Raw genomic sequence first — 26992 nt, 5'->3', positions numbered from 1 at the left:
GATCTCCTCCACACCTGCTTCACGCCCTGGAGGACGGGGCTGTGGCCCCCCCACACCCTCTAGCAGATTATTACATGAAGGAACCTTTTAAAAAACAAAAAACAAGCGTGTCCATGCTCACAGGTGTACACACGGGTGATCACACCCACAAACTACACCCTTTTTGGCTCCTACCTCAAAGCACACTGTGTTCTGTTGATCTTATGTGCTGCACAATAATGTTTAACATTTAGTATTTACTGTCATATTCCCATATATCATTGTGATGTTGTTTATTCTATTACTCTTGTTCTCTTCTGCTTGCTTTCTTTTTTCTTTCTCAGCAGGTGATCCAGGTGATTGATATATGTATTTTTTTTTCTCTGCCCGTTCTGTTGGTTTTTGTCTTTTGCCCTTCTCCCCCGTCCCTCTTCTCAGCTGTTTCTCTTTCCCTCTTTCTTTCTCCCCTTCTTTCCCCCAGTCAAGTCTGTCCCGTATTCAGTAAGTGAAAATAAAATAAACAATAAAAGGTGAATCAAATGGACCATTACGGCAAGGCTGGGATGGTCAGTTTGGTAAAGTAAATCCGTTGGGCATCTTTCTTTGCCTTTAGACAACAATTCTGATGGCAAAAGAGCCAAACGGGACAGGCCAAAAAGAAAAAAAAAAAAAAAAAAAGAAAAGGTCAGAGCCTCAGCCGGCCTGGAAACCAGAGCGGGAGCCAACTGGGCCTCAGTCTCCCCCACCCGAGGAACAGACACGGGTGCAGAGGTACGCTGGGCCCGAGCTGCCCCGGGGGGAGAAACACGAGCAGGAAAAGGATCAGGCTCAGAAAAAACAGTCCGAGAAACGGCAGGCTCAGGGTCGACAAAAATAGATCTATCAAAAATGAACCCGCCGTCCACTTCATGATTTGCAGTCTTAGTATTAGCAGTCCTTGTTTTCATAGTTTTTGAAATCCTTGGGTTAACAGTTGTAGAGTGAGCTGACTTGGGGATGACTGAACCAGACTTAACAAAACCTAAACTGACAGAACCTGAACTGAGTGTTTGAGACCTGGTGGAGTGGTTCACAGTTTTTCCTTTAACTGCATGTGCAGACTTAGGCGAGCGGGTAGTGTCTTTCATCTCTCCCTGTGTAGAGGGAGCAAAGCAGAATAACTTTTCCCAGTCCGTGTCATCATCCATAAGGGAAGTTCCCCACGGATCAGAGGTGAGCTTATTGTTCTTTTTAGTTATGGCTTCAGGTGGGATGTGTGAAAGGCAGTCATTATAACTCACCACCGGGAGTTGCTCAGCAAATGAAAAGTGACGGCGGCGTGAGCGTGGCTTCCTCTGAGGTGAGGAAGCAGACGGGGCATAAAGCTGAGCCTCTGACGTGCGGGACGGCAATGCAGAGGCTGGAGCGTGAGCATCCGAAGAAAAATGGAGCACTCCCACCCGAAGCGGCCGAGGCTTGGGTGCGAGCGGGGCAACAGGCGGAGGCTTTTGGCAACTTCGGGGACCTCCAAAAGCCAGCCGAGTTCCGCGGAATAAGTGCTCATAATCCGGAGCGCGCCACGGCTTCCAGCGGAGCTCCTCCTCCAGCTGGGCGAGGGCTGCCTCCTGGCGCTCATACAGCTGAGAGCGGTTTGCTGGGTCCATGTAATGGTCGTAGTCTTCTGTCATGATTCGGCTGTGTGGCAGGCAGGAGAGGACCCAAACGCAAACTCAGAGTCAAAAGGTAAACTCAAAAAAACACAGCTTTATTGCTGGCGTGAAGTGGGACACGAAAAACAATACAAAATAAACTAAACTGGGAAAACTAACGCACAAGGAGCCACAGGGAAAGTCACACAGCTATGATGGAGACTACGACACTGACAAAGAGAAACACAGGGCTTAAATACACAGAGGGATAACGAGGGAATGAGACACAGAAGGAGGGCACAGCTGGGAGAAATCAGGACTGGACGAGACAGAGACGCAAAACTAGAAACACTCACATGAGGCATGGACCCTCAAAGTAAAACAGGAAGTATCACACAGAGACGCGAACTAGACACAGTGGAGACAGCAACTAAGAAACAGAGACAAACCATAAGGCAGAGGTCTAAGAACCAAAATACACAGAGGGAAATACTCAGCTTTGAACACAAGAGACTAGACTAGAGGGAGTAACAAAAGACCAACCATGAGAACATAATGCACAATGCAGGGTGACAGAAAACAAGAAACTCAAACATGCAAAGACACACACTAAACAGAACAGAGGGGGCACAGAGAGACATGAAGGGCAGGGGAGACTTAACATGGGTTGAAACACAAGGGGGAACTAATAAGCAAATGAACATAGGAGGCCTAATGAGCTAAACATACTATAAACATCAAAATGAACTAGAACTCAAAACACTGGGTCCTAAGACCCAGGATCGTGACATGCACTTTTGTTAGTTCAGTCCCATGTGATGTGCAAGTGTTTGATTTGTGCACAATAATAATGGAGGAATCAAGCTTGGAATTCCCATCTACTAGAGCAGTGCGATATGGCCAAAAATATTTATCACGATATATATTTGAAAATTTGCGATAACGATATAACTGACGATATAATTGATGCGAGACAAAATACAACTCCACAACATTACTAGCGCAAAAAGACAACCTTCCATTTATTTTCACTTAAACAAGAAGCTGGTTTTTATGTACATTAAAGCTTTATACAATTTTAACAGTGCAAATGCAAATTCCTTGCTGAAAGTTTAACCAAAAGGCATTTCCAGTAGAAATGGGCTGACATATCCTCAGCATAACCATGTATAATATCCACTGAAGTTAAAAAGAGGTGCTTTGCAACATTAAACTGCAGTGTGCAGTACGTATTTTTCGGACCATAAGGTGCACGGGATTATAAGGCACATTAAGCGAAACAAAGCAGTCAGATAAATCAAACTTTATTAAACTCATTCTTCTTGCTTCCTCCACTTCTGTACCATTGATTCATTAATGTTGAATTCTCTGGCAGCTGCTCTATTCCCATGTTGTTGCAGTATATTAATGACTAACCTTGTATTGTGGATGGATTATCTCAGTTGTTCTCCTGACTGAAGTTTGGTCCATTTACAGCATCCTGCCATGCGATTGCATTTGTCTCTAACCATGAGGAACCTTCACGTTAACTTTTATAAGTGGAAAAGTGTTAGTGTTCATCCTCCAGCTTCACTGTTTATGTTATGCTAACATTGCTGTGTCGCTAGCGATCACGTAGCACATCATTGTATACCAGCTAGCCCAGGGGTGTCAAACTCAAATACACAGTGGGCCAAAATTGAAAACTGGAACAAAGTCGCGGGCTAACGTTAATATTTATTGAAAAAAAAAATCTTCCTCCAGATATAAGAATGAATCTTTTCTTATGGACTCAAATAAGTTTCGCTGGAAAACTGAATATGGAACAAGCAAAGCTTAATACTAAAAAATATATATATTAGCTGTATAATACCAGCAGGCCAGCTCTAATAGTAATTTGGTATGGCTTCGCGGGCCAAATGTAATTAGGCTGCGGGCCAAATTTGGCCCGCGGGCCAGAGTTTGACACCTATGAGCTAGCCCAACTTCAATAACCCTACAAACGTCACTGCTGTTTAGTTTCCTGTCTTCATTTATGTTGGAAGTGATCAGAAATCTCTCAGTCAGAACATGCAATATCATGCTTAGGTAACTAGCGAAACTAGCGAGCTAACTTCCGCTAGCTTCCTGCTAACTTCTAACTCCGTTAAATGTAATACATTTTGTTTTCATGGATGCCTGGAAGTTAAACTTCATAGTTACACCTGGTAAAGCAGCAATGCTGATCGTTTTATTAAAGATGAAAGAATTTAGACAGTTTTTAACTCTCAGTGATGCTGCAGTGTTCGTTTGACCTGAAAAAGACGGAGTTCAGGGCCCAGATTACTCCCAGATTTAAGAGCATCTTAGTCCGACAAATACGACAATAACGACGGCCGCTTGCATGTTCTGCAAAAAAATGTGCTTTGTCGTGTATCTGACGGACAAACACCAAACCAGTTCCACATCACTGAAGTTGCACCATTTTTACAAACCAATTCTGGTTCATCTGTTTCACTCAACAATCAGCCATGTGCGTATGAAAACAAAGGCACTGCACATGCGCGTTTTACTCATATTCTATCGCGATATTTCATTTTCCTATCGTTGCCTAACATTATACCGGTATTACCGTGAACGGTATAATATGGCCCAGCCCTACCATTTACCATGTCCCAGGCCCTTGATTTATATTTTCATCTCAGGGATACAGTTCGTTCACAGTTATTTGAGGCTACTTAAATGGACACAAACATACAAATTTAGTACATTTTGTACTTTAGTACGTATTCCTACAGCTTAATGTACTTATTATTAAGTAATTATTTTTCTCCAGTGTGTAGTTATCTTGTTTTTGTAGCAAAATTATCAGAAATGACTGTATAACATAATTTTAATTTTATCCATGTCAGTAAATTACCGTATTTCCCGGACTACAGAGCGCACCTGAATATTAGCCGCACAAGCTAAAATCAGGGGAAAATCCTGTTTTGTACATACATTAGCCGCACCTGACTAAAAGCCGCAGGTGTTTCAATGTTAACTTATCATATGTAAGAGAATATGCACAAAGCGAATTGTCAGGAAAGAGACGGCTGTTTGGAGACATCACTTTTATTAATATTTTGAAAAACAAGTTATGGGTACATATTTGCATAACTTTTTAGGGTACATGTACAAGTACCGGTAATTACAAGTACAAAACATGTACTGTGCTTCATAAATGAGTAACAAATGTAGTACATAATAACCTACAGCACACCAGAAAAATAGATTCAGACTACCTTTTAGGCTCAGGTGCAGTGACACGGCTTTATCAAGAAGAAAAGTCAGTCATTCACCATCTTTCTCTTCTTCCTGCGCACTAAAACCACCAAAGTCCTCTTCTCCAGTGTCGGAAACGAACAGGTTCAGGATGGCTTTGTCATCCACTCTCCGCTTCTCTCTTTCATTGTCACTTTCAAAACCAAAGAAATCCTCGTTGTCAGTGTCAGAGTCGAACACCCTCAGAAGGGCCGTGGCGGTGTCCTCCTCTCCATCATGCAGCAGTCCAGCCCTTCGAAATCCGTTGGTGATCGTGGATGTTTTCACACTTTTCCACGCTGTCAGAATCCAACGGTGGAGTTGAGCATAACTTGCTTTTCGCAAGTTTATCACCGCTCATCATCCACGCCTCCAGCTGAACGCGTAGTGCTACTTAGAACATGCTTAATCGGTTGGAATATAGTATTTGTAATGGTGTTGTACTTATGTTTGTATATACAGTAGACAGCACTCAGCAATCTTCCAGTTTGTAGAACTGTTACTGTATGCTATATTGGAAATATTTGTTACTCTTCCTGTAGTAAAAAATCATTAGAATGTTAAAATTAGTAATTTATTTTGGCACTAGCCAAAAACACAGTAACAATGTGTGCAGCAGGAACAGATGCACTTCTATGTTTAGTGTACGGATTCCTACCAGGTGAAGCACTGAAAATATTATTTAAATATGTATATGTATTTTCAACTGGTGTTGGTTTGTGGTCTCATTCCCCAAGCAATTTGTTGCCTTATTTTGTCCCCAACACTCACTGCTGTTTCTGCAAAGTCAGCGTGCTAAGTGCTGTCTACTACAGGTAACTCCACTTCAAAAAACCTGAACATTCCCTTTAGCTTACTATTTTAATTGGGGGGAGAAACTAAGAAAGCACTTACAGACCAGATGAAAAAAAGGCTGCACATGAAAAAGGCACAATGGGCTACACTGTTAAGAGAACTTAACCACCCAGTCTATTGAACAGTCACATTCATTCCTTCATGTTACTGTTAACTACACCCGTGTTTCTATGAACTGTTAGGGTGGAAAACCTAAAACGTGTAGGGCAGAGTGCCTTGAGGACCATGGTTGGGTAACACTGACCTACACCACATCCATCACCCACATAGAACTTGTGAGAATGCTGTTAAATTCACTGCGAAAGTCTGGATAGCTGTGATAACCAAGGGGCAGCTTTAGTACACATCCACATGTGTGGGATTGTGGTCTGTGGAGGAAATCTGTAGTTTCTATGAACTCAATTAGTATGGCTTTAGCCAACAGATTGGATCCTGTACAGAACCGCAGGAAAATCTGAAGATAATTGAAATCAATTTCTCCAATGTACCTTTTCAGGTAACGAGAAACTGTTGACTGGGTAGCGGTCATCTCCTCTGGAAAGATTAGAAGCTCCTTCACTGTTTTTACAGTTGTTTTTTTTTCTGCAATGAAATGATGCAGTCCTTCTGGTGGGAGTAAACCAGCTACAGAACCCACAACGGGACGCCAGCACTTGATTACAAACATTGGGGCCTGAATAAGTACTTTGTGTCCTATCTGTGCCAAAACAGGGAGCAGTGTGTCCTTGGTAGGAACCTGCTTGCACTCATGTGCATCAAGTACTTCCAGCAATTCATCTGTATCCACTGAATTGAAGTCATCCAAAGCCTTCAGGAGAACAGATCGCTCTTCTTGTGAGACGCACAAAAGAAAGGAATCTTTTAAACTACTGGTTGTCGAGCCGTACAATATCTCCTCCAGAAAGGGTATTGCAAGCTTCACTGGGAAGTAACCAGCTTGTTTCCACCCTACAACAAACACTCTAGCTATAGCCTGCCATTCTTCACACTGAAAGTCATGCCGGATGAATGGGACTTTCACCTCAACTCCCAATGTGCAGCTGTCATAGAAATCCATCCAAAATTATGTCAGGCAGTCTCGCAAAACACCACTTCCTTCCCCCTGTTCAAGCTCTCCATTTGGTAACAACATTTTGATATTGACCTCAGATGAAATTCAATTCAATTCAATTCAATTTTATTTATATAGCGCCAAATCACAGCAGAAGTCGCCTCAAGGCGCTTCATAGATACAGAGAAAAACCCAACAATCATATGACCCCCTATGAGCAAGCACTTTGGTGACAGTGGGAAGGAAAAACTCCCTTTTAACAGGAAGAAACCTCCGGCAGAACCAGGCTCAGGGAGGGGCGGGGCCATCTGCTGCGACCGGTTGGGGTAAAAGAAGGAAGACAGGATAAAGACATGCTGTGGAAGAGAGACAGAGGTTAATAACAGATATGATTCAATGCAGGGAGATCTATTAACACATAGTGAGTTAGAAGGGTGACTGGAAAGGATAAACTCAATGCATCATGGGAATCCCCCGGCAGCCTACGTCTATTGCAGCATAACTAAGGGAGGATTCAGGGTCACTTGGTCCAGCCCTAACTATATGCTTTAGCAAAAAGGAAAGTTCACAAGCTATGGGATGTGGTATAGGGAAATTTATTAGCAACAAAAACAAAAACATAGTATCCATGGTGTAAATTGCAGCATAATTGTTTTTTCATTGGATCTTAATAACTTAAGTTCTTAACAATAATAATAATAATAATAATAATAAAATTCATTTAATATAAGGCAAAGACCCTACAATAATACAAATAAGGAAACTAAGTGCAAGTAATTATATTTGTACTGAGAAAGGAATTCTGAGTTTATTCACAAAGAAAAAACTGAAGCAGAGTGATGAAGGAGTACATCACACAATATGCCATTATTATACACTTCAAACTTACAAAGTTATTTCCGTCGATGCAAGTAGAAGCGTTGCAGTCTCCTGGCTTTTGTCCTGGCATCAATAGGCCATATTTCTATGACTTTTGCCCTGATGAGTCTGTAGGAGCTGGCGCAATAGGTGGGTGTTTTGCAATAATGAATCAGAGGGAAAACAGTTTGAGGGTCTGTGGAGGCAAAATATAATTCATACTCAAGGCATTTGTGTGCACTTATGTGTAACAACTGTATGTTAAACTAATTGTTAAATGGCCTCTTAGCCAGATCACTCTTGAAAAACAGAACTTCAATCTTAATAGACCTTTACCCGGATGTTACTATTATTCATATTAGTTTTAATTATAGAAACTTTGTGAGGTTAACCCTAATCAGACTAACATAATATCATTAACATTAAATTTTAATGTAGATGTAATATGGTGTAAAATATATACTATAAATACATATAGAATGTATTTTGTGAATTAAAGGTAAAGTTGTATCTATTCTTATCAGTTTAATTAGGTGCTTTCAATATAAAAAAAATAACAATAAAACTCAGAGGTGTGTACCATTCTGGGATTGCTGCTTCTTCATGTGTCCATCAGGTGACTTCTTTATGGCATCAGGGACTGATTTCAGCAGAATGCTTGAAGACTGAGCCTGATTATTGTTTCTTTCATCTTTAGTCTTTCTTTCTTCTTGCTGTCTCCTGTTCTGCACCTCTTGTCCCGCAGATTCTTTTTTCATTTTCCCCTGTCCCATGTTGGCTCCGTCAACAGTTGTGCTTGTGTCTTTTCCACCGTTTGTCTCTTTGTCTTCTTGGCTATGTTCCTCTGCCATCTCGGTGACCTTTACCTCCAGGTCTACAACTGATATACCCAAACAAAATTGTGTTTCATTTAATTCAGACGGCTTGACACTGACAGATATTCCGTTCAATTTCATTACAATCCAATAAGCATTTCATCTTCACTTACCTTTTTCAATTCAATTCATTTTTTATATAGTGCCAAATCACAACAACAGTAGATCCTACATTCACTATGTACCTACACAATAATCTGCATCTAATTTTTAGTAGTAGCAAAACCTATTTGAACATTCCTGTAGGAATGGATCTAGAAGACATATTTATGGTTTAGAGAAATATATTATTTATGTTAATTTAGAAAGATCAATTGGGATCGCTGTGAAAACAGAATACACTTCAACAACAGCTAAATTCAGTTGCTACTCATTGTCCACCTCGTACTCGGTTTCTATCTGATTTCTCAGACAATTTGCCGATTTATTGCTCTGTTCTAAAAAATAAAAAATTATTGTAAGTGATTTTAACATCCATCTCGATGCTAAAAACAACAGCCCTAACCTTGGATTTAATGATTCTATTGTTATAATCATTTAGCTTGTTTCAAAATGCGAACCCACCACTCATCACGAACTCCAGACCTTATTCTGATATACAGCATAGAAAATAAAGATTTAACTATATACTGTATTAAGTGAAAATCTTTTTGTGTGATTGTTTCTTAATAATATTTACAATAATTGATTATATAACAGTGGGGAATACATTTCATTACAGTAGCAGTCTTTCTGAAAGTCCTGTAGCAAAAAATAAGGATGGAATTTCTCCACTGTTAGCTTCCTTTAATATCATGTACACAATGCAGACCAGCTAACTAAACACTTACTCCCTCAGTGGTTGTTTATTTGAATCAGAAATCAGATACAGAAATTGTGTTGCTGAGTTTTGTGACACGATGTAGTTAGTTGTTGTTAGGACAAGAATAAAGTTGGAGTTGGATTAAAGTGAGAGCTCTCGTCTGTGTTTACCTCCACATTGGTGACCCCTGACTTGAACATCTTACGAGATGAAGATGATGCCCGCTCCACTCTGGATGCATCAGCAACCGCTGGCCCTTCGCCTCCTGCTGCAGCTGTGTTTGCTGTGGCGCTTAAGCTGCCGGACTTTTGGCTCCACGATCCCCCGTCGTGGTTCGTGCACGTGGAGGCTCAGTTTGCCCTTCGCGGCATCTTGACTGACGATACAAAGTATCACCATGTGGTGGGCTCGCTCAACCATCGTGCGATGACCCTCCTCTGGGACCCACCCACCCTTAAAGAGATCCTTCTTCGGCGCTACGCCCTCTCCAACGTGGAGCGAGCCGAAAAGCTGGAGAAAGGGCCTCGTGCTGGAGGGCAGGTCCATATGGGAGGGAGGTCCTCACCTGCTTTGTGACGTTTCCACCGGCTGCTCACACCCAGTGGATCCCCTTTCATGGTGTCGTTGTGTTTTCAACTCAATACATGCCCTCTCTCCTCCAGGCGTCCGGGCCTCGTTTAAGCTGGTGAGTGCCACGTTCATTTGGCCGGGCCTTCGCAAATCGGTGAAGGACTGGACAGCGGCGTGTGCTCCATGCCAACATGCAAAGATCGATAGACACACACACAGGAGCCCCTCGAACCCTTCTGTGTCCCTGGTAGGCATTTTGATCTTGTTGGCCCTTTGCCGCAGTCACAAGATTTCACACACCTTTTGATTGTGACGGCCTAGGCTGTCAGGCCGTCAAACCACGGCTTACCACCCGCAAGCCAACGGGATGTGCGAGCGGTTTCACCATTAACTCAAGGCCGCGCTCTGGAGGGCTCCACCCATTGTACAGGAAGTGTGTTGCTGAGTTTTGTGGCACAGTGTAGTCAGTTGTTGTCAGGTCAAAAATAAAGTTGGAGTGAGAAGTGAGAGCTCTCGTGTAGTCTCTGTTTAGCTCCACACTGTAATTGTTACCTTCAATGTGCATATGACCTCTTTCTTGCATTTGGATATAATCTCTTAAATTATAGACATCTTGTCTGACAGGGATTCAAAAGAGAATATTTGTACCAAATTGACTTCTCTTTATATGCTCCCTATAATCCAGAATCAAATTTAAAATCCATCTCCTCACATACAGGGCCTTGAATAAACAGGCCCCTTTTTCTCTTAAAGACCCCATAGTCCCATATCAACTTGACAGAGGTCTTTGCTCTGAAACTGCAGGATTTAAAATTAGAATGGGAAATTCGGCTTAAAACCGTCCTTTTTGATAAAGCTGAATCAGGTGACCTAAATTCTCTCTAGTTAGGCTGTAAGGTTCAGGCTGCTAGAGGTTTTCCCACTGTTGCCAAGTGGACTCATCAGATTGTTGTGTTTTTCTCCCGAATATTGTAGAGTTTTTATCCTACAACATAAAGTGTCTTGAGGTGGCACTTGTTGGAATTTGGTTCTATATAAATAAAACTGAATTAAAGTTCAAGGAGTATTTGGCTCAACAGAGTTAACTGACTGTCTAAATTGCTGCCAAAAAAACAGGGGTTGTTCCTGTTTTCCTCAATATGAGACAAATAGTAAGATGTCCTAGCCTGGAAAAGTATTTTTACAGGCCAAACAAAGAGTGCAACACAATTTCCTCTCTAGCTTATGAATCATCTCTTTTAAGGTCCATATTTTTGAGCTATAGGGAGTCAAGCATCTCTGGTTTGTTACCTTCCTTTTAAGAGGAGCCCCAATATCCAAGCTTGTATGCAGTGAGCATATAACACTATTAACAAGATCATCAACCTTTTCGGGAGTAAAGTTAAAAGTAGCTGCTCTGCATTGTGCATGCTTTTGAAGTGGAGGAAAAATCATTCTCCTGAATTAAATGCACAAGGTATATAACATTAATGTTCACACACAGCCTCTTCTAATTAAAACCACAGTGTCTAAAACCCTATGAATGACAGTACATTGAACATCCTGTGCTTGGACGGTGGGAAGAAGACAGCCTAACCTGCAGTTCATAAATTTGAATTAGAAAATCTGGATTTCAAGGCAAAAATGGAAGTGTATTCTAAAGGTCAGTTATATTGTGTTCCAGCTACCTTTTCCTGCTTGGTCCCTCCATGTCTCCCTGTTTTGATGAATTTTTTGATTCCATGTACCCCTGAAACCTTTGAAGTCCACTGTGGTCAGAGAGCAGCTGCCTTCTGAGTGTGTACTCTTCATGCTGGACTGCTTTCCGTCACTTCCAGTACTGTTGAAACTATGACAGGACACAAGTATAATGTTAAATATAGTTAAACATAGTGAGTAGTTGTTAGTTACTGCAGTTAATGGTAAAAATTAGCCAACAGTAAACTTAAAGGACGGAGTCTAGGGAGCTTGAAAAGAAAAGCGTCTGGACTTCTTTAAGTTTCCTCGAAAACATTTCATCTCTCATTGGAGATTCAGATGGACAGCCAAGTCTTGTCCCGTTTAAAGGAAAAAGGTCAGTCTTTTGAGGATGCCAATGTTCACATTTTAGACCGAGAAGACAGTAGGTTTTAAAGCGGAGTGAAAGAAGCCCTCTATGTCCACTGTGAATGACCATCTTTGAACAGGTGGCTTACGACGCCAACTGTCTTGCCTACATAGACAAAAAATAATAAGTAATGCATTTTAGTAAACGGTAAATTTAACTGTAACTCTATCTATCTAGATATATATGGAGCGATATAGATATATATTAGGGGTGCAACGACACTCGTATCGATATTGAACCGTTCGATACAGTGCTTTCGGTTCGGTACGCGTATGTATCAAACAATACAAAATTTTTAATTTATTTTATCAACTTTTCTTCTGACGATGCTGTCTGTGTTGAGAGCTCAGTGGATCTGCGTTCGACTTATCCGCCTAGGCTGCACTGTCGAGCGCAGATCCACTGAGCGCAGCACAAGCTAGCGAGACAGAAGCTAAGCTCGTTGCAACATGCCAAATTGAACCTCCCCCACCCTCAATCAGATCTGGCGTTTGGAACTATTTTGGTCTTCATGTGACGCATGACCCTAAGGGTAAGCGCGTCATGAACAAAAGTAAAACAGTATGTTGGATGTGCCACGCAATGCTCAATTGGTGGGAACTAGTACGTTAGCGCAGTTTGCTCGCACGTGTTGACGCCGTCCAGCCCCACGCACGGGGCGATCCGCGGTAGCTCGTTAACGGAGATTTGCCGTGTTGTGGCGTTGATGTCATTTCAACGAGATTAACGCTGACAGCACTAGTGGGAACACAACGAATATGACTGCACATTTACGCCAATATCATCCTAGTGCAAAGACAAGTGGAAACAGACAAAAACAACAAGCACGCATGCTACAAACTTTACCCGAGTCATTTAGACAGCTGTTAGCACATGATTCTCCTTATGGGGGCCTGATATGTTTAATATGCTGCTGAGAATATAGCCCAGAAGAAGCATATAGTATAGCTTTTATTTTGGAAAGAGCCATTTCTCTGTAATAAACTCTCTTTTTCCAAAGAAGAGTGATTTCTCGATCAGATAGATTTATTTTTTTATTACTTTGTTGTTTCAGCAACATTAAATTTAAAAACTGTACTTTTGAGTTAAAAGCTATTATATTGAAAAAGATTACATGTAAGAGCCCCAAGCGCTACAGGGGTGGCTGTAGCTTAGGAGGTAGAGTAGGTGCTCTACTACTTGGAAGGTTGTTGGTTCAGTCCCTGGGTTCTGGAGTTTGCAAATATCCTTGTGCATCCAACGCATCCAATATCCAACGCATCCATCGGAGTGTGAACATTAGATAGCAAGCATAGAAGAAGTGAATAAGGCAAGTTGTATTAAGCACTTTAAGTGCTCAGAGTCAAATGGTACTATATATTAATCAGTCTCTTTGTTAATACAACATTGAGAGACAAATGTTCTCAATTAAAAAAAATGTTTATTGACCTAATCGGACCATCTCTCCCTGTTCCTCACACCTCGGTATTCACCACTCATCCAACGTGTGAAACCTGCTGTGAGGACAATTAAAGTGTGGCCAGAGGGGACAGATTTAAAAACACAGACTGGAATATGTTCACCCACACAGACCTGGACCAGTACGCCTCATCTGTACTGGATTACATCTCCGAAACCACAGACAGTGTCACCACCCAGAAACGGATCACCATGTACCCCAACCAGAAGCCTTGGATGAACCGGGATGTTCGTCTCCTCCTGAAGGCCTGCAACACCGCTTTTAGGTCAGGAGATGCACACGCCTACAGCACAGCCAGGGCTAATCTAAAGAAGGGCATCAAAAAAGCCAAACACCATTACAAAAAGAAGGTAGAGGAACACTTCTCCAACTCCAACCCCCGACGCATGTGGCAAGGACTCCAGACCATTACAGACTACAGGACCACCAAACCCTCCCCCGCATCCTCTGATGTCTCCTTCCTCAACGAGCTCAACAACTTTTATGCTCGTTTTGAGCGAGGGAACCCCACAACCACAACCAAAGCAGACATGACGCCAGACCACCAACCTCTGACTCTCTCCCCCACCGATGTAGGAGCGGTGCTGAGCAGGATCAATGTCCACAAGGCTGCAGGCCCTGATGGCGTGTTCTCAGAGCGTGTTCTGGGGAGCTTGCAGGAGTGCTCACAGACATATTCAATCTGTCCTTGGCCCACGCTGTGGTACCGGCCTGCTTCAAATCCACCTCCATCGTCCCGATACCCAAAAACTCCAACCCATCTTGCCTCAATGATTACCGCCCAGTAGCACTCACCCCCATCATCACTAAGTGCTTAGAGCAGCTGGTCCTAGCACACTTCAAATCCTGTCTCCCCCCCACCCTGGACCCCCACCAATTCGTATACCGCCAGAACAGGAGCACAGAGGATGCAGTCTCCATCGCACTGCACTCTGTCCTCTCACACCTGGACAACAACAACACCTACGCCAGAATGCTGTTTATAGACTTCAGTTCAGCATTCAATACAATCCACCCCTCACAACTCATCAGGAAACTGACAGACCTGGGCATCAGTTCCCTCATCTGCAAATGGTTACTGGACTTCCTGACCAACCGCCCCCAACATGTCCAGCTGGATAACCACTGTTCATCTACAATCACGATGAACATCGGTGTACCACAAGGCTGTGTGATGAGCCCTTTCCTCTACTCCCTTTTCACCCACGACTGCAGACCTGCTGATGGTTCCAGCACCATCATTAAGTTTGCAGATGACACCACGGTGATTGGCCTCATCAGTGACAACGATGAAGCCGCCTACAGGGAGGAGGTGGATTGTCTGGCTGAGTGGTGCGACACAAACAACCTGCTGCTTAACACCGAGAAGACCAAGGAGCTCATTGTGGACTACAGGAGGAATGCTGACCCACATCCACCCATCCACATTAAGGGGACGGCTGTTGAGCGTGTGAGCAGCTTCAAGTTCCTGGGAGTCCACATCTCCGAGGATCTCACCTGGACGACCAACTGCTCCAAGCTGGTCAAGAAGGCTTACCAGCGCCTCTTCTTCTTGAGGACTCTGAGGAAGAACCACCTGTCCTCAGACATCCTGGTGAACTTCTATCGTTGCACCATCGAGAGCATCCTGACCAACTGTATAACAGTCTGGTACGGGAACTGCTCTGCCTCGGACCGGAAGGCGTTGCAGAGGGTCGTGAAAACTGCCCAGCGCATCGCCGGAGCACCACTTCCTGCCATAAAAGACATCTACAGGAAGCGGTGTCTGAAAAGGGCTGGGAAAATCATCAAAGACCCCAGTCACCCATCACATGGACTCTTCACCCTCCTGCCCTCTGGGAGGCGTCACAGGAGCCTCCGGACTAAGACCACCAGGTACCGGAACAGCTTCTTCCCCACAGCTGTCAGACTCCCGAACTCTGCCTCCTGACATCTGACCCACATTAAACTCATGGACTGAACATACACACACCCACAATGGACAACTGTACCCTCAAACACACAATAATAACATGGACTGAACCACCACTCACAACCACTAGCACTTTATATAGCCTCTGTAGAAACTATCTACACCCTCACTTATCTTAACTGCACTACTGTATAGCTCTGTGTAAATAATCATTCTGTACATACGATAATTTTTAACCCTACAACTGTTTACAACTTGCATAGTTCCCATTTCTGTATAGCTGTATATCTCAGATTCCTGTAAAGTTATTTATTTCATATTCTGTATAGTTTTTCATATTTATATCCTGTTCATATCCTGTACATAGCTTGTACTCACTACAGCCTGTACATACTTATAGTTATAGAATATTCACAACATACTTCATACCGTGTACATTATAACATACCATAATAGACCCATTTCTGTAATATACTCACATATCTATATTATTGCTAATATATATTGTAATATATCTATATCACTAAAGCACTTCTGGATGGATGCAAACTGCATTTCGTTGCCCTGTACCTGTGCATGTGCAATGACAAAAAAAGTTGAATTCTAATTCTAATTCTAATTCTAATGTAAAAGCTAAACAGAAATGTTTTTAGGTGGTAGAACTGTATTTTAAGTTAACCAGTTCTACTTTTTGCTCTTGCATTTCAAAAAGAGGCTTTGTGGGCATTGTGGTATTGTGGGGGTTGATGCCTATACTTGAATTGGCATCAACCCCCACAATGGCATTTCACACTAATGTCTACTTTAGGGGATTCTGGATGAAGACAAGTCCGGTAGCACAGGTGCCTTATAAATATGTATTACTCTTCATTTTTCTCTGGCCTATAGCCCGACAATACTTTTAGTTCAGAGTAGTTGTACTGGTTTTTATATAGAGTACACACAGCAACTGAGACAGATTCACACACATTAACAAGACTGCACTGAAAGTGAGAATTTTGTGTGGATCACCTGTACTGTCTGAAGACAGGCAATTCAGAGCGAGAGGTCTCCTCGATGAGTGGTGTCACAATATTTTCGATCATTTCTGTCAACACAGTGAATGTTGGCTCCACAATGAAATCAATGAATCCTACAAAAACAGACATTCATAATTGGCACAGTTTTTTTAAATTCTCCCACTTAATTCAAGAAACAAATGTTTATTAGAGCCTTCTATATTACACACAAAAATTGACATTTATAGTTAGTTTCATCATATGAATAATCACATGGAAGGAGGAAGCAGAATCATAGATTCATCACATTTTCAAACCTATGAAGTTAGGGACAAGAATTCCTGATCAAGTACCAATTATTAGCAGCCCCTAAGAGAACGACAAATTGATCATGTATAATTACAACCTGTAATGCAAACTTTAAATGGTAAATGGCCTGTATTTGTATATCGCTTTACTTAGTCCCTAGTGTAAAGTCCCTAAGTACCACAAAGTGCTTTACACTACATTCAGCCATTCACCCATTTATTCACATTCACGAACCGGCAACCTTCTGATTACAAGCCACGATCTCAAGGTCACAAACCTAGCGAACTGGCCCATGCAACACTTGATTTGAGGTCTTGGCTTGCCTCATATGTGACATGTCTAAAATAAATGCACCACAAATTTCCCACGTGTGGGACTAATAAAGGTTATCTTATCTTATCTTATCTTATAACCAATGTTCCCTCTAAACTGCGCGCCTGTGCAATCTGTGCTCACTGCTCGCACGGTCTCTGCGCACAGAAAATCTGCGTTGTGCACAAAAATAAAAATCTAACCTGAATTAAAATTAAAATAAATACATTAACAATTCATTCTGTTTTGCAGTGGAAGTCAGTAAGTGACCAGCGACTGGCTGCTCCAGCCAATGATGCGATTCACATTCATATATACGCAGCAAATCAATATAGTTGACAGGCTATGACAGCGTCCTTATGTGCCGACACTGGCGTTTTAGCTAGCAAAGCGTTGTGGCTGATGTGGAGTGAAGCCACGTTAATGATAACGTGTACAACCATTGGAGATGTGAGTAGGACAGACGGAACAATTGACGGAAAACATGTGGACTTTTTACCAGTTTATAAATTGTGTTGATCGGCCACGTAAAAACAGAGTTATGATAAAAAAATATATGCAATGTCTGTTTTTTTCTGAATACTATATTTACTTTATTTACTTATATATTTTATATTTACATAGTTTATATTTACTGCGGGAATTTATATATAGTTTATATTTAATGCGGGAAGAAACGGTAAAAACAGCGTTTTATAAGGAAAGCGCTCAAAAGCGCTCTCCGCCTATGAGCAAAAACAAAACCAAAAAACCCCACACCCTTTCCTATTAGTGGAAAATGTACCATGTCAACCAACAGAGATACTGCCCATCTCTGTTGGTTGACTGTAATCTCTGTAATCCAATTAAAGTAAGGGATTACTATTGCAAAAAAGGTAATTCGATTACGGTTACTTTCCCGTAAGCACGCTGCGTTACTGCGTTACTTAAACTGTGATTTTTTTGCGAGAGTGTCTCATGACAATGACGTAAGCGAGTGCAACGTTCGTGGCAACAGCTGTGGCAACAATGGATAATATATCGAGTGCGGGAGAGAGTATGAGCTTTTTTCAAGTAACGTGACCAACACTGTCGACCAATCAAAAAATGATATGGCAACATGGCATTTAGTTGTTTAGGAAGGGGGGGAAGTTTTAGGAGTTATGGCGGTGTTTTGAGATGTGAGAGATTTGCGACGTTTACTCATAATACAAGTCAGAGCTTTATAAAAAAAAAAAAAATTGTGTTTTCAAAATTGGAGTTCAAGTTAATTTTACCAATAGTGTTAACATACTACACAGGTCATGAAGAAGACTTTTTAAAATTTTCATAAGTGGGCTAAAGTACTTCATTAAAAGTAATCTAGCATAAATGTAAATGCTGTAATTTGATTATTTTAATAAACCATGTAACTTGGATGGATTCGATGCTGGCGTGACCACAGTGCACAAGTCTAATGTTGCTCATAGTGGTCCAAGGGACCGCTCAGGGAGTTTGTGTGTTTGCTCAGATACATGAACAATTAGAGGGAACATTGTCCATGAGACTGCTAATTAACTACTACCAATCCACCATTGAGAGCCTTCTGACCTACTGCTGCACACTCTGGTTCAACTGTTATACTGTGGAGGATAAGAGGAAGCTGCAGCAGGTGGTAAATTGCTGGCTGTCCAAAAAACGGTGAGAGCTTTATAAATGGTATATTTTAGCTGAACAGCTGAGAAGCTCATTGGAGCCTCTCTTACCTCCAAACTGTGAAACAGTTTCTTCTCCCAGACTCTTGAACACTCACAAACTGGACTGACACACATAAACATAACTTTATACATTTCATCACATTTATACAGTCTTAGACAGTCTTAGACTGTATAAATAACTGTATACTGCATACGGCACTGTATAAATACAATTTAATTGAAAACTGAAACTGAATTGAATATTAACTCTTTTGACTTACTAGTATTTTTGTTTCATGATATTCAGATTCCACATTTATCTGTAGGCACTGCAATTCTTCCAAAAATGAACTTGAAAAAATATTATTATATTCACTTGGCTGTTATTGGTCACTGACTGCTGCTTGACAAAACTTAAAATGTATCCAAAATATGCTAATCATTTAGAAAGAAGCATTAACTGTATTTAAGAACTTTACCTATTTGGGACTGGGCCACCATGGTGGATTTGCGGTCACAAAGAGGGGAGAAAGGTAGACCCAGCTCTGCTTCCCTATCTCCCTGAAAACAAATGACACCGCTATGTTTACAAAGACAGTTGGCCTCAATAATGTACACTGTAATTCAAATTCGGAAGACTTTATTTATCCCCAAGGGGCAATTAAGAGAGACTGACCTTGCCGACCGTACATACAATACACAAACATCACATTGGGGAGACAGGTCAGGCTAGACAGCTGTTACTTTAGCTGGCCGGTCAGCCGCACGAGCAGCGACCCGGAACCGAACAATGGAAAAATGCACAACATCAGGAAGGACAAGGAGAAAAAAGAACTCACTCCAGACTGAGCTCCTACTGGGAGATCAGTTTGAGAACAGAAAAAAACCCTCCTCCGCGCATAGCACATGAAAAAATCTTAATACACCACTGAAACGCATGACAAGCAACAGGGAAAGGTAAAAGGTGAGAGACAGCCAGTGTAGACAGCGCATCCGGGCCTGCAGAATATGCGCTGGTCCCCTTTGATCCACCATCTGCATCAGGAGGGAATAAGCATCGAAGGCGTTTGGAAGGGGAGGGGGGGATGAGTGTATATCTGCATGTGTATATGTAAGAGTTATTATGTGTACAACTAACCAATGCAATTTCCCTGAAACACTGTTTTTAATTCTATTGAATTAGAAAAGTAATGAAGTGACTTAAAAACTTTTATAAAATAAAAGTTCTTTTATTTTATGCCTTTTATTAGACACTATGAACTGAGACGGAATGCAAGCCTCCTCTGAAAACCACATCGACTGAAATGGGAAACAGACTCCACCACAATAGGAGACTAAACAAAATGTTTGTACCTGGCAAGAAATGTTTCTATTTTGTTATGTCAAAGCATAATTTTTTCACCCTATGTCTAGTTGGCTGTTGAAGAGTAATGTTATCTGCATGGTAAACTACTGTGGTCCAATAATTAAGTTGCAATAACATTACTCATACCTTTCTGAAATACCGTATTCAGCTGTAATACAACTTGCACATGTGAAGTGTTTAAGTTTAATTAAAGAACTGCAGTAGATTAATATTCCTATTTTTGCAGTCAGTCCTAAACAGTAATTGTTTTCCTGTCTGTGACTGTACTGTAATTGCAGATGCAGATTACAGCAAAACAAAGCTCAAGGTTTTTTTTATTTGTTTGTTTCTTTTTTGGCAGCATATGAAAACTTCTAGGGTCCTTACTTCAGTAGATGGGCAAGGTGTAAATAAGTCTGTGCATACTTCTGTTCCATTTTTGACTTAATGATTGAGTGGTTATTTCATGTCACAGAAATTTTGTTTGAGCATGTGTGTGTACAAGTATATCCAGCTAGCTGTGTATATGTATATATTGGTTTGTTTGTTTTATGTGTCCGATAAAAGGTTATCATCATTATAGTATGGCTCCCACTTCCTTTACACAATAAAGTGTCAATGGAGGGACTAGGAGGTAGGTGCTAATTTTTCAGGTGACTACCTGTCTGAAGAACTCCTCAAGCAGGGATGTTGTCCAGCGATGATGGAGGTCCCAGCATTTGGCAGGATGGCTGATGTCAGCAGTGTGCAGCAGCAATGATAAAGCCTTTGGTTTGTCAATCCTGTGAATAAAGAGTGGTTAGTCACTGGTGGGTGTAAACAAACAGCAGCTGTTCAGCTCCCAAAGAAAAGTACATTAAAATTGGGTAAATATGAGTGTACTTTTTGAGTGCAATGAAACTTCCGAGAGTAAGATCTAGAGAGAAACCATGATTGCTAAATCAGTTTCATCTTTTCCAAGGGAAAAAAGAATTATTGAAAGTAAAGCTAAAGATTGGCCATTGGCTTTTGGATATAGAGACTCTGTAAATAAGATCAGAATTTTCCTGATTTTCAGCAAGCATCCATCAAATATGATAGCTACACATTAACGTTGCTGACAGTATTTAACAAAAATATCTTTATCCCAGTCTTTCATACTTTACTGCTGATTATAATAAGAGTTTGGAAGCCATTACTCACGCCTCAGACTGCTGCAGGAGGCTTTTCATGGCTTTGATCTGCTGAAAGTGGCAGGACATGTCAGTGGCCAATACCATATCCACTACTAAGGCTCGCAGTTCTCTGAAAAAATAAATGTAGAAAGTAAAATATTCCAGAATTAGAAATAATAGCAATCTGAAAGGATTAGGATTCAGGAACTGAATCTGAAATCTGTCATTTAACAGAATTTTTCATAAATGATACAGTATTTTCCTGTTATTTTTAAATATGTGAAATATCAACACGATTATTTAAAAAAAAAACTGTCAAAGTCTGTAAATTAACATGAGTAATAAAAAATAAAATAAAAAACCTGTACCTGTAAATAAACATGTTTTACATTTTTAAATAAACTTTTTACACAGAAAAAGAGTGCAAAAATACAGTTGCAAGTTTAACATAATTTCATATATATTTACCTTGTTTATTTAAAAGATAAAACTGTTGAATTCTAATTTTGTGCACTAAATACACATTCAAATGCACATTTGGTGCATTGAGCGTAAAATGACCCCAAAATGCTACTAAAAGAAGTAAAGTTTCTGTAATTTTATGTGGGTTTGTTAACTAACAGGTATGTTGTGAAATTATAGAAGTTTGGTGGGGAAATGATATGAATGATTTTTTCAAGAGTATATAACATCTACTAGTAATCTACAAATGGTGTATGCTATATTACCAAAATTGGTAAAATAACAGAAAAATAATACAAATAGAAATACATATTAATTATTATTTTTAAGATATCACCTTATTTTATGTCTTGATGCATGTTCAATCATACAGTTAAGTAAATCCCAAAAAGTTGATTTTGTTCCTTTGGACGTAGAGTTTTCATTCTTATAAACAATACATTTGCACAGTAACTGAAACCAGCCCACTGAATGAACAATGGACTGTGAGGTCAATTCGTTAATCATTGCAAATTCTCATGACCACCTACAACGACTGATCAAAGCCTATTGATCATTGATCAAAGTGATCAATGGCCATGAGTGCACTGACAGAGAGTTGGGGAAGGGCTGGAATCACAGCACTGTAAGATGGCTAAAGATGTACTGTTAGGCCGCCTCCTCGATTCAGAGATGCCCCCCGACCTTACACACACAACACAGACATCACATGGGGATACAGGTCGGAGATCGGTAGCGTTACAGAAAAAAAAACACACTGAAATATACACTACAATGGGAAAAAAAGAGACCTCTGCTCATGCTGGGCTCCTGGGAGGACAGCATGAGAACAGGAAACGAAAAAACTCCTCTGCACAAAAAAGCACATAAATGTCCACAGCACGACATTATGGAGCACGTGAAAAGCCACAGGGTCGGGTGGGGGGTGAGGAGTAATCCGAAGCAAACACAGCAGCCATCCTGCCCAGCGCTACCATTCCAGCGCGGGCTCAGACCTGCCGTGTTCCCAGGAGGGAACAAGCAACGAAGGCGTTTGGAAAGGGAGGGGGGATGAGTGTGTGCATATCAGTGTATATGTATGTGTGTGCGTGTCCAGAGTTCAGCTGAGACAGCGTCCTTCGCCCTGCTAGGCTAAGTAAACAGTCTACCAGCCAACCCAGGTGGCCTTGCATGGAATGGGAAGGAACAGACTAAACACAGTCGTTATCAGGGTGTTTTTGTTCGGCTCCAGCCTTGCAACCGCAGCTGGCGCCAAAGGGGTATCCGCATAAGTGATGGTGCTTTTTACTTTAGTGCGAACAGCTAATATGAATTTCAAAGCAGTTCTAACAGTCCAACACTGGTCTCTCAATCTCCCGTTGGAGAGCCGCGAGCTTCGCCATGATGTTACCCATATGGAAAAGATATATATAAATCTTATAAAGTTTTTATCTGTCTTGTATGAAACTTGTATGAAAAGCATACAAGAGTGAAAACACATATAAGATCCCTTGAAAAATTATACAATGAAACTTGTATGTTTTGTATACTTACTAAAAAAATATATGAAAGTAATGAGAAAGTGCCCACTTTCATGAGTAAATCATGTAAGCCTTATATGATTTATATATGATTTACTCATGAAAGTGCCCACTTTCATGAGTAAATCATATATGTTTTTACTATTTCTTTTCCATATGGGTATCAAATTTGCGCTCTGTGATGTTGTCATTCTTGTGCTCAAAGAGCCGATTCTGAAAACTCACGACCACAGTGAGCCTTCCCAAGATGTCATCCAATTTGCGCTCAGAGATGTTATTCCGAGCGAGCCCTTCCAAGATGTAATCCAGTCTGCTCTCAGAGATGTTATTCTGAGTATTCACAGCAGCCGTAGCCTTTCCAAGATCTTATCCGTGCTGTACTCAATGAGCCCATTTTGAGAAACTCACGCCTCTCCCATCGTCTCAATCCCAGCGGGCAGCCTTGTGGGGGTTTGAACAGCCGGTTCCGCTTCCTTAATTCTTCGATAAGCCAGGGCCAAGCCAGCTCCGATCAGCAAGAACCCTGTTACCATAGTTCCGAATAGGTAGATATCTTCAGCACTCAGGCTCACCCAAGCCGAAACTTCTCGTTGAGAAAGGGGTGTCAATTGCATTCAGGGACCAGTTGATCCAATCCATAATTCCTCTTTTAGGTTTTAGAGAACAGACTGTGAGAGAGTGTTCCAGGGAAAAGTAGTACAAAAAAAACACGTGACTAGACAAGGACATAAGAGGCTAAGCAGCGAAGCTAAGGGAGGGGAGGAGAGGAGAAAAGTGCGACCGCCTTCGCCAAGAGAAGGCGAAAAAGAGGATGCTGTGATTTCAGCCATTCCTCTTGGGAAGTTGGGCAACTGCAGGGACACTTTATAGATAAATATGAATGGAAAGTACTGTTAAGATGACAGCATGCATAGATGCAGCGGCTTACTGTTCTTCATGTTTGATGCTTTGTTTTCTATATTTTATACATGTATATGTGCGGGTGTATGTGGCTTTTTACTACTGTATGTCTGGCAAGGTCGTTAGGGCCTTCTGAGTTTGGGATTACACTGTGCCAGGAACATCAAGTGGGACTATCATCACTTCCACAGCATTCCAGAGGATATAATAAGAACTCCACAGTGTCAATGGTTGGTTCTTCCCAGTGGCCAGCAGAGGATGTGTAAACACGGGAGGCAAAGGCGAGGCTGCAGGGTGGGCCCACTAGCAAGGCTAAAGAAAGCCACTGCTTCTGAGCATTTTCCTCTCCATTAAGTCCATAATCAACAGAATCAATGAACTGAGAACACGGGCTCCAGTCAACAACTGTGTACGGGACAGTAGCATTGTATTACTCACAGACACTTGGCTACAGCAATCAATACCAGACTCAGCTACTGAGTTAGCATGCTGCACTGTCCACCATCACGACAGAAACAGCCACTTCAGTAAGAACAGAGGAGAGGGTTTATGCTTATGTATGCATCTACATCAATGCAAACATTGGAAGGCAGGAGCAGCCCAAGCCTAATGGTGCAGGAATATGCTGGCCTAAGTCTTCACTAAGATCTTCAATGCTTCAATCCTGCCAAGCCTAAAGTAGTCCACAATCGTCCCACTGCCTAAACAGACCAACATTAACAGCCTCAACGACTACCGACCAGTTGCTCTAACACTCGTTCTAATGAAGAATTTCGAGAAACTGGTCTGACGCCACATCATGTCCTGCCTGCCACCTGCACTCGACCTACTTCAGCTGACATAATAGATCAACTGAAGATGCTATTGCTACAACGCTCCACACCACCATATCCCACCTGGAACAACAGGCAGGGCTCTAGAGTGCGACCAATTTGGTCGCAAATGCGACCAAATTTTTCAGTGGTGCGACTAAAAAAAAAATTTGGTTGCACCTGTGCGACCAAATGTTCGGGTAGCAAAAAAAAAAAAAAAAAAAAAAAAATCTGCAACCTTCCCTGTGGTCAACAACAGACACACATTATGCCCCTATCGTGGACTAAACCAATCAGAGATAGTAAGGGGCGGGACCTCTCTGATTGGCCGTGGTCCAGTTGAAAGTGCAGGTGGAAGTGGGAGGTGAGTAGCTTGAATAAAGCGATATCAATTCACTAAATCCTGAATCGACTTTTAAATATAACTGTGTTTGGCCAGAAACGCCAGATTCTCAGATTAAAGCTCACAAAACCATTTCAACAACAACCAAACAGCAAATGAGAGCAGGTACACGGATTCCACACAAAGACGTAAACACAGAGGACCGACGCATCAGAATCAACTTTGTCTTTCTCGGCTTTCTCACCCGACGGCCCGTAGACGGACACGCTGTCGGAGCTTAGCGATTCTGATGCGTCCGGTCCGCGCTGTGTTTACGTCTTTTTGCGCTGATTCTGAGCTGCAGGTTTTGTCTCTCTCCAACCAAAATTCACCAAGCCAGCAGCAAAAGAAGCGGCAAACTGCGCTTCACATTTGATCAATGTCGTCATGAATTTTGCTGTTTTGCTTCCACGACTATTAAAATCACACTTCATGCACAGCTAGCTCTCTCTCTATCTCTCTCTATACTTCAAGAACAGTTTCCCGTCTCCAATCTCTGTTTTCTGTATTATTCATTCGCTTATTACCCACCAGTCTACCGTTGTTTACAGCGCTGTCGGCTGCTGTCTTTTTCTTTTCTTTTTTCACTTAAATGACCTCGGACAAGAAAGCCTATTTTTTCTGTTGTTCAATACCAGAGATGGGCAGTAACGCGTAATCTGATTACTTTTTTCAAGTAACGAGTAAAGTAAGGGATTACTATTGCAAAAACGGTAATTAGATTACCGTTTTTGCGTTACTGCATTACTAAAACCGTGATTTTTTTGCGAGAATGTCTCATGACAGTGACGTAAGCGAGTGCGCCGTTAGTGACAACAGCTGTGTGCAGATCAACAGTGGATCACATATCGATTGTGGGAGAGAGTGTGAGCGTGCAGCGTTTAAAGCGTGGAAGTACTGACCTTACTCTGAGTTTGATTCCATAAAAAGTGACAAAAACATTAGCGTCCATCGTGTGTGGGAAGAAAACTTCTTTTTACAGCGAAAAAAACCCCTAAACTTCCAAGCAAGCACCGAGTGCGCAACGACGTAATGCGAAATTCACAGAGAAACTCGCGGATTCTTCAACTGACCGTGGCACACCTGCACCAGGGTAAACCTCCGCCTACCGCAGTCCTGCTTTACAGGTGAAAACAGTGGCGTGTCTAGAAAATTTTTGTTGGGGGGGCCAGGTAGGGGCACAGATTTGGAGAAGGGTGGCAGATGTAATTGGCAGATAATGTTTAAAAAAAATTCTACCAACCATTAACCATAATTCAATAACCCTATAAACCTAATAACCGAATGCGCTTTTAACTCTTATTAGAATGAGATTTTAACCACTATGGTGCAAAGTTTTTAGATACTGCGTTGATAAAGTACAAGAGATACAATCAGTCAGTGTTTACTCAGCATTCAAGGACAGCAATATTTGCATAGTATTTTTACTGACATATGGTGCACATATGTTTTGGGCAAAAACAGTTTTGAATATTAAAATACAAACATTTGTAACAAACAATTGACAAATTAGCCAATGCCAATGTAAAATTTTATCTGCCTATTTAAAAAAAGAAGATAATCTTCTCACAAACTGGTGATTTTGAAACAGGAAAAAAGTGGGGAAACAACTGAAAAGACTAACATTTGAATAAAACCTGAAAGCAAGTAAATACTTGCTATGCTGCCTTATGGTAAACTTTGGTAATATTGATCAAGAACAACACTGGCTGATGATGAAATACAGTCAGCTGGCATGGTGACACTGCCAGTATTAACCTGTAGGGCTGGACTGGGACAGAAAATCGGGCATTTTGACTAGAGACCG

At 41.5% G+C, this 26992-nt stretch overlaps 1 protein-coding gene across 6 annotated transcripts in view; it reads right to left on the bottom strand.

The window, feature by feature from the left end:
* Window positions 1-7073: 7073 nt before the first annotated feature.
* Window positions 7074-26992, bottom strand: part of pde1ca (phosphodiesterase 1C, calmodulin-dependent a) — a 35632-nt gene continuing 15713 nt past the window's right edge. For 4 of the 6 annotated variants that reach the window (XM_082545834.1, XM_082545837.1, XM_082545835.1 and 1 more), the window contains 8 exons: window positions 21138-21239; window positions 20617-20737; window positions 19090-19171; window positions 16348-16468; window positions 11547-11707; window positions 8213-8512; window positions 7664-7828; window positions 7074-7130 (listed from right to left, as the gene is read on the bottom strand). In XM_082545834.1, the coding sequence (XP_082401960.1) occupies window positions 7668-7828; window positions 8213-8512; window positions 11547-11707; window positions 16348-16468; window positions 19090-19171; window positions 20617-20737; window positions 21138-21239 (1048 nt within the window). In that variant the 3' untranslated portion in view covers window positions 7074-7130; window positions 7664-7667. Of the gene's footprint in view, window positions 7131-7663; window positions 7829-8212; window positions 8513-11546; window positions 11708-13480; window positions 13730-16347; window positions 16469-19089; window positions 19172-20616; window positions 20738-21137; window positions 21240-26992 lie in introns of those variants that run through there. The other 2 variants (XM_082545836.1, XM_082545839.1) reach the window with 2 other exon arrangements.

The sequence above is a fragment of the Aulonocara stuartgranti genome, assembly GCF_965226115.1.
Source record: "Aulonocara stuartgranti genome assembly, chromosome: 9".
Lineage (NCBI taxonomy): Eukaryota > Metazoa > Chordata > Actinopteri > Cichliformes > Cichlidae > Aulonocara > Aulonocara stuartgranti.
Note: the sequence above shows the minus strand (reverse complement) of the source record. Positions and strands in the feature narration are given on the sequence as shown.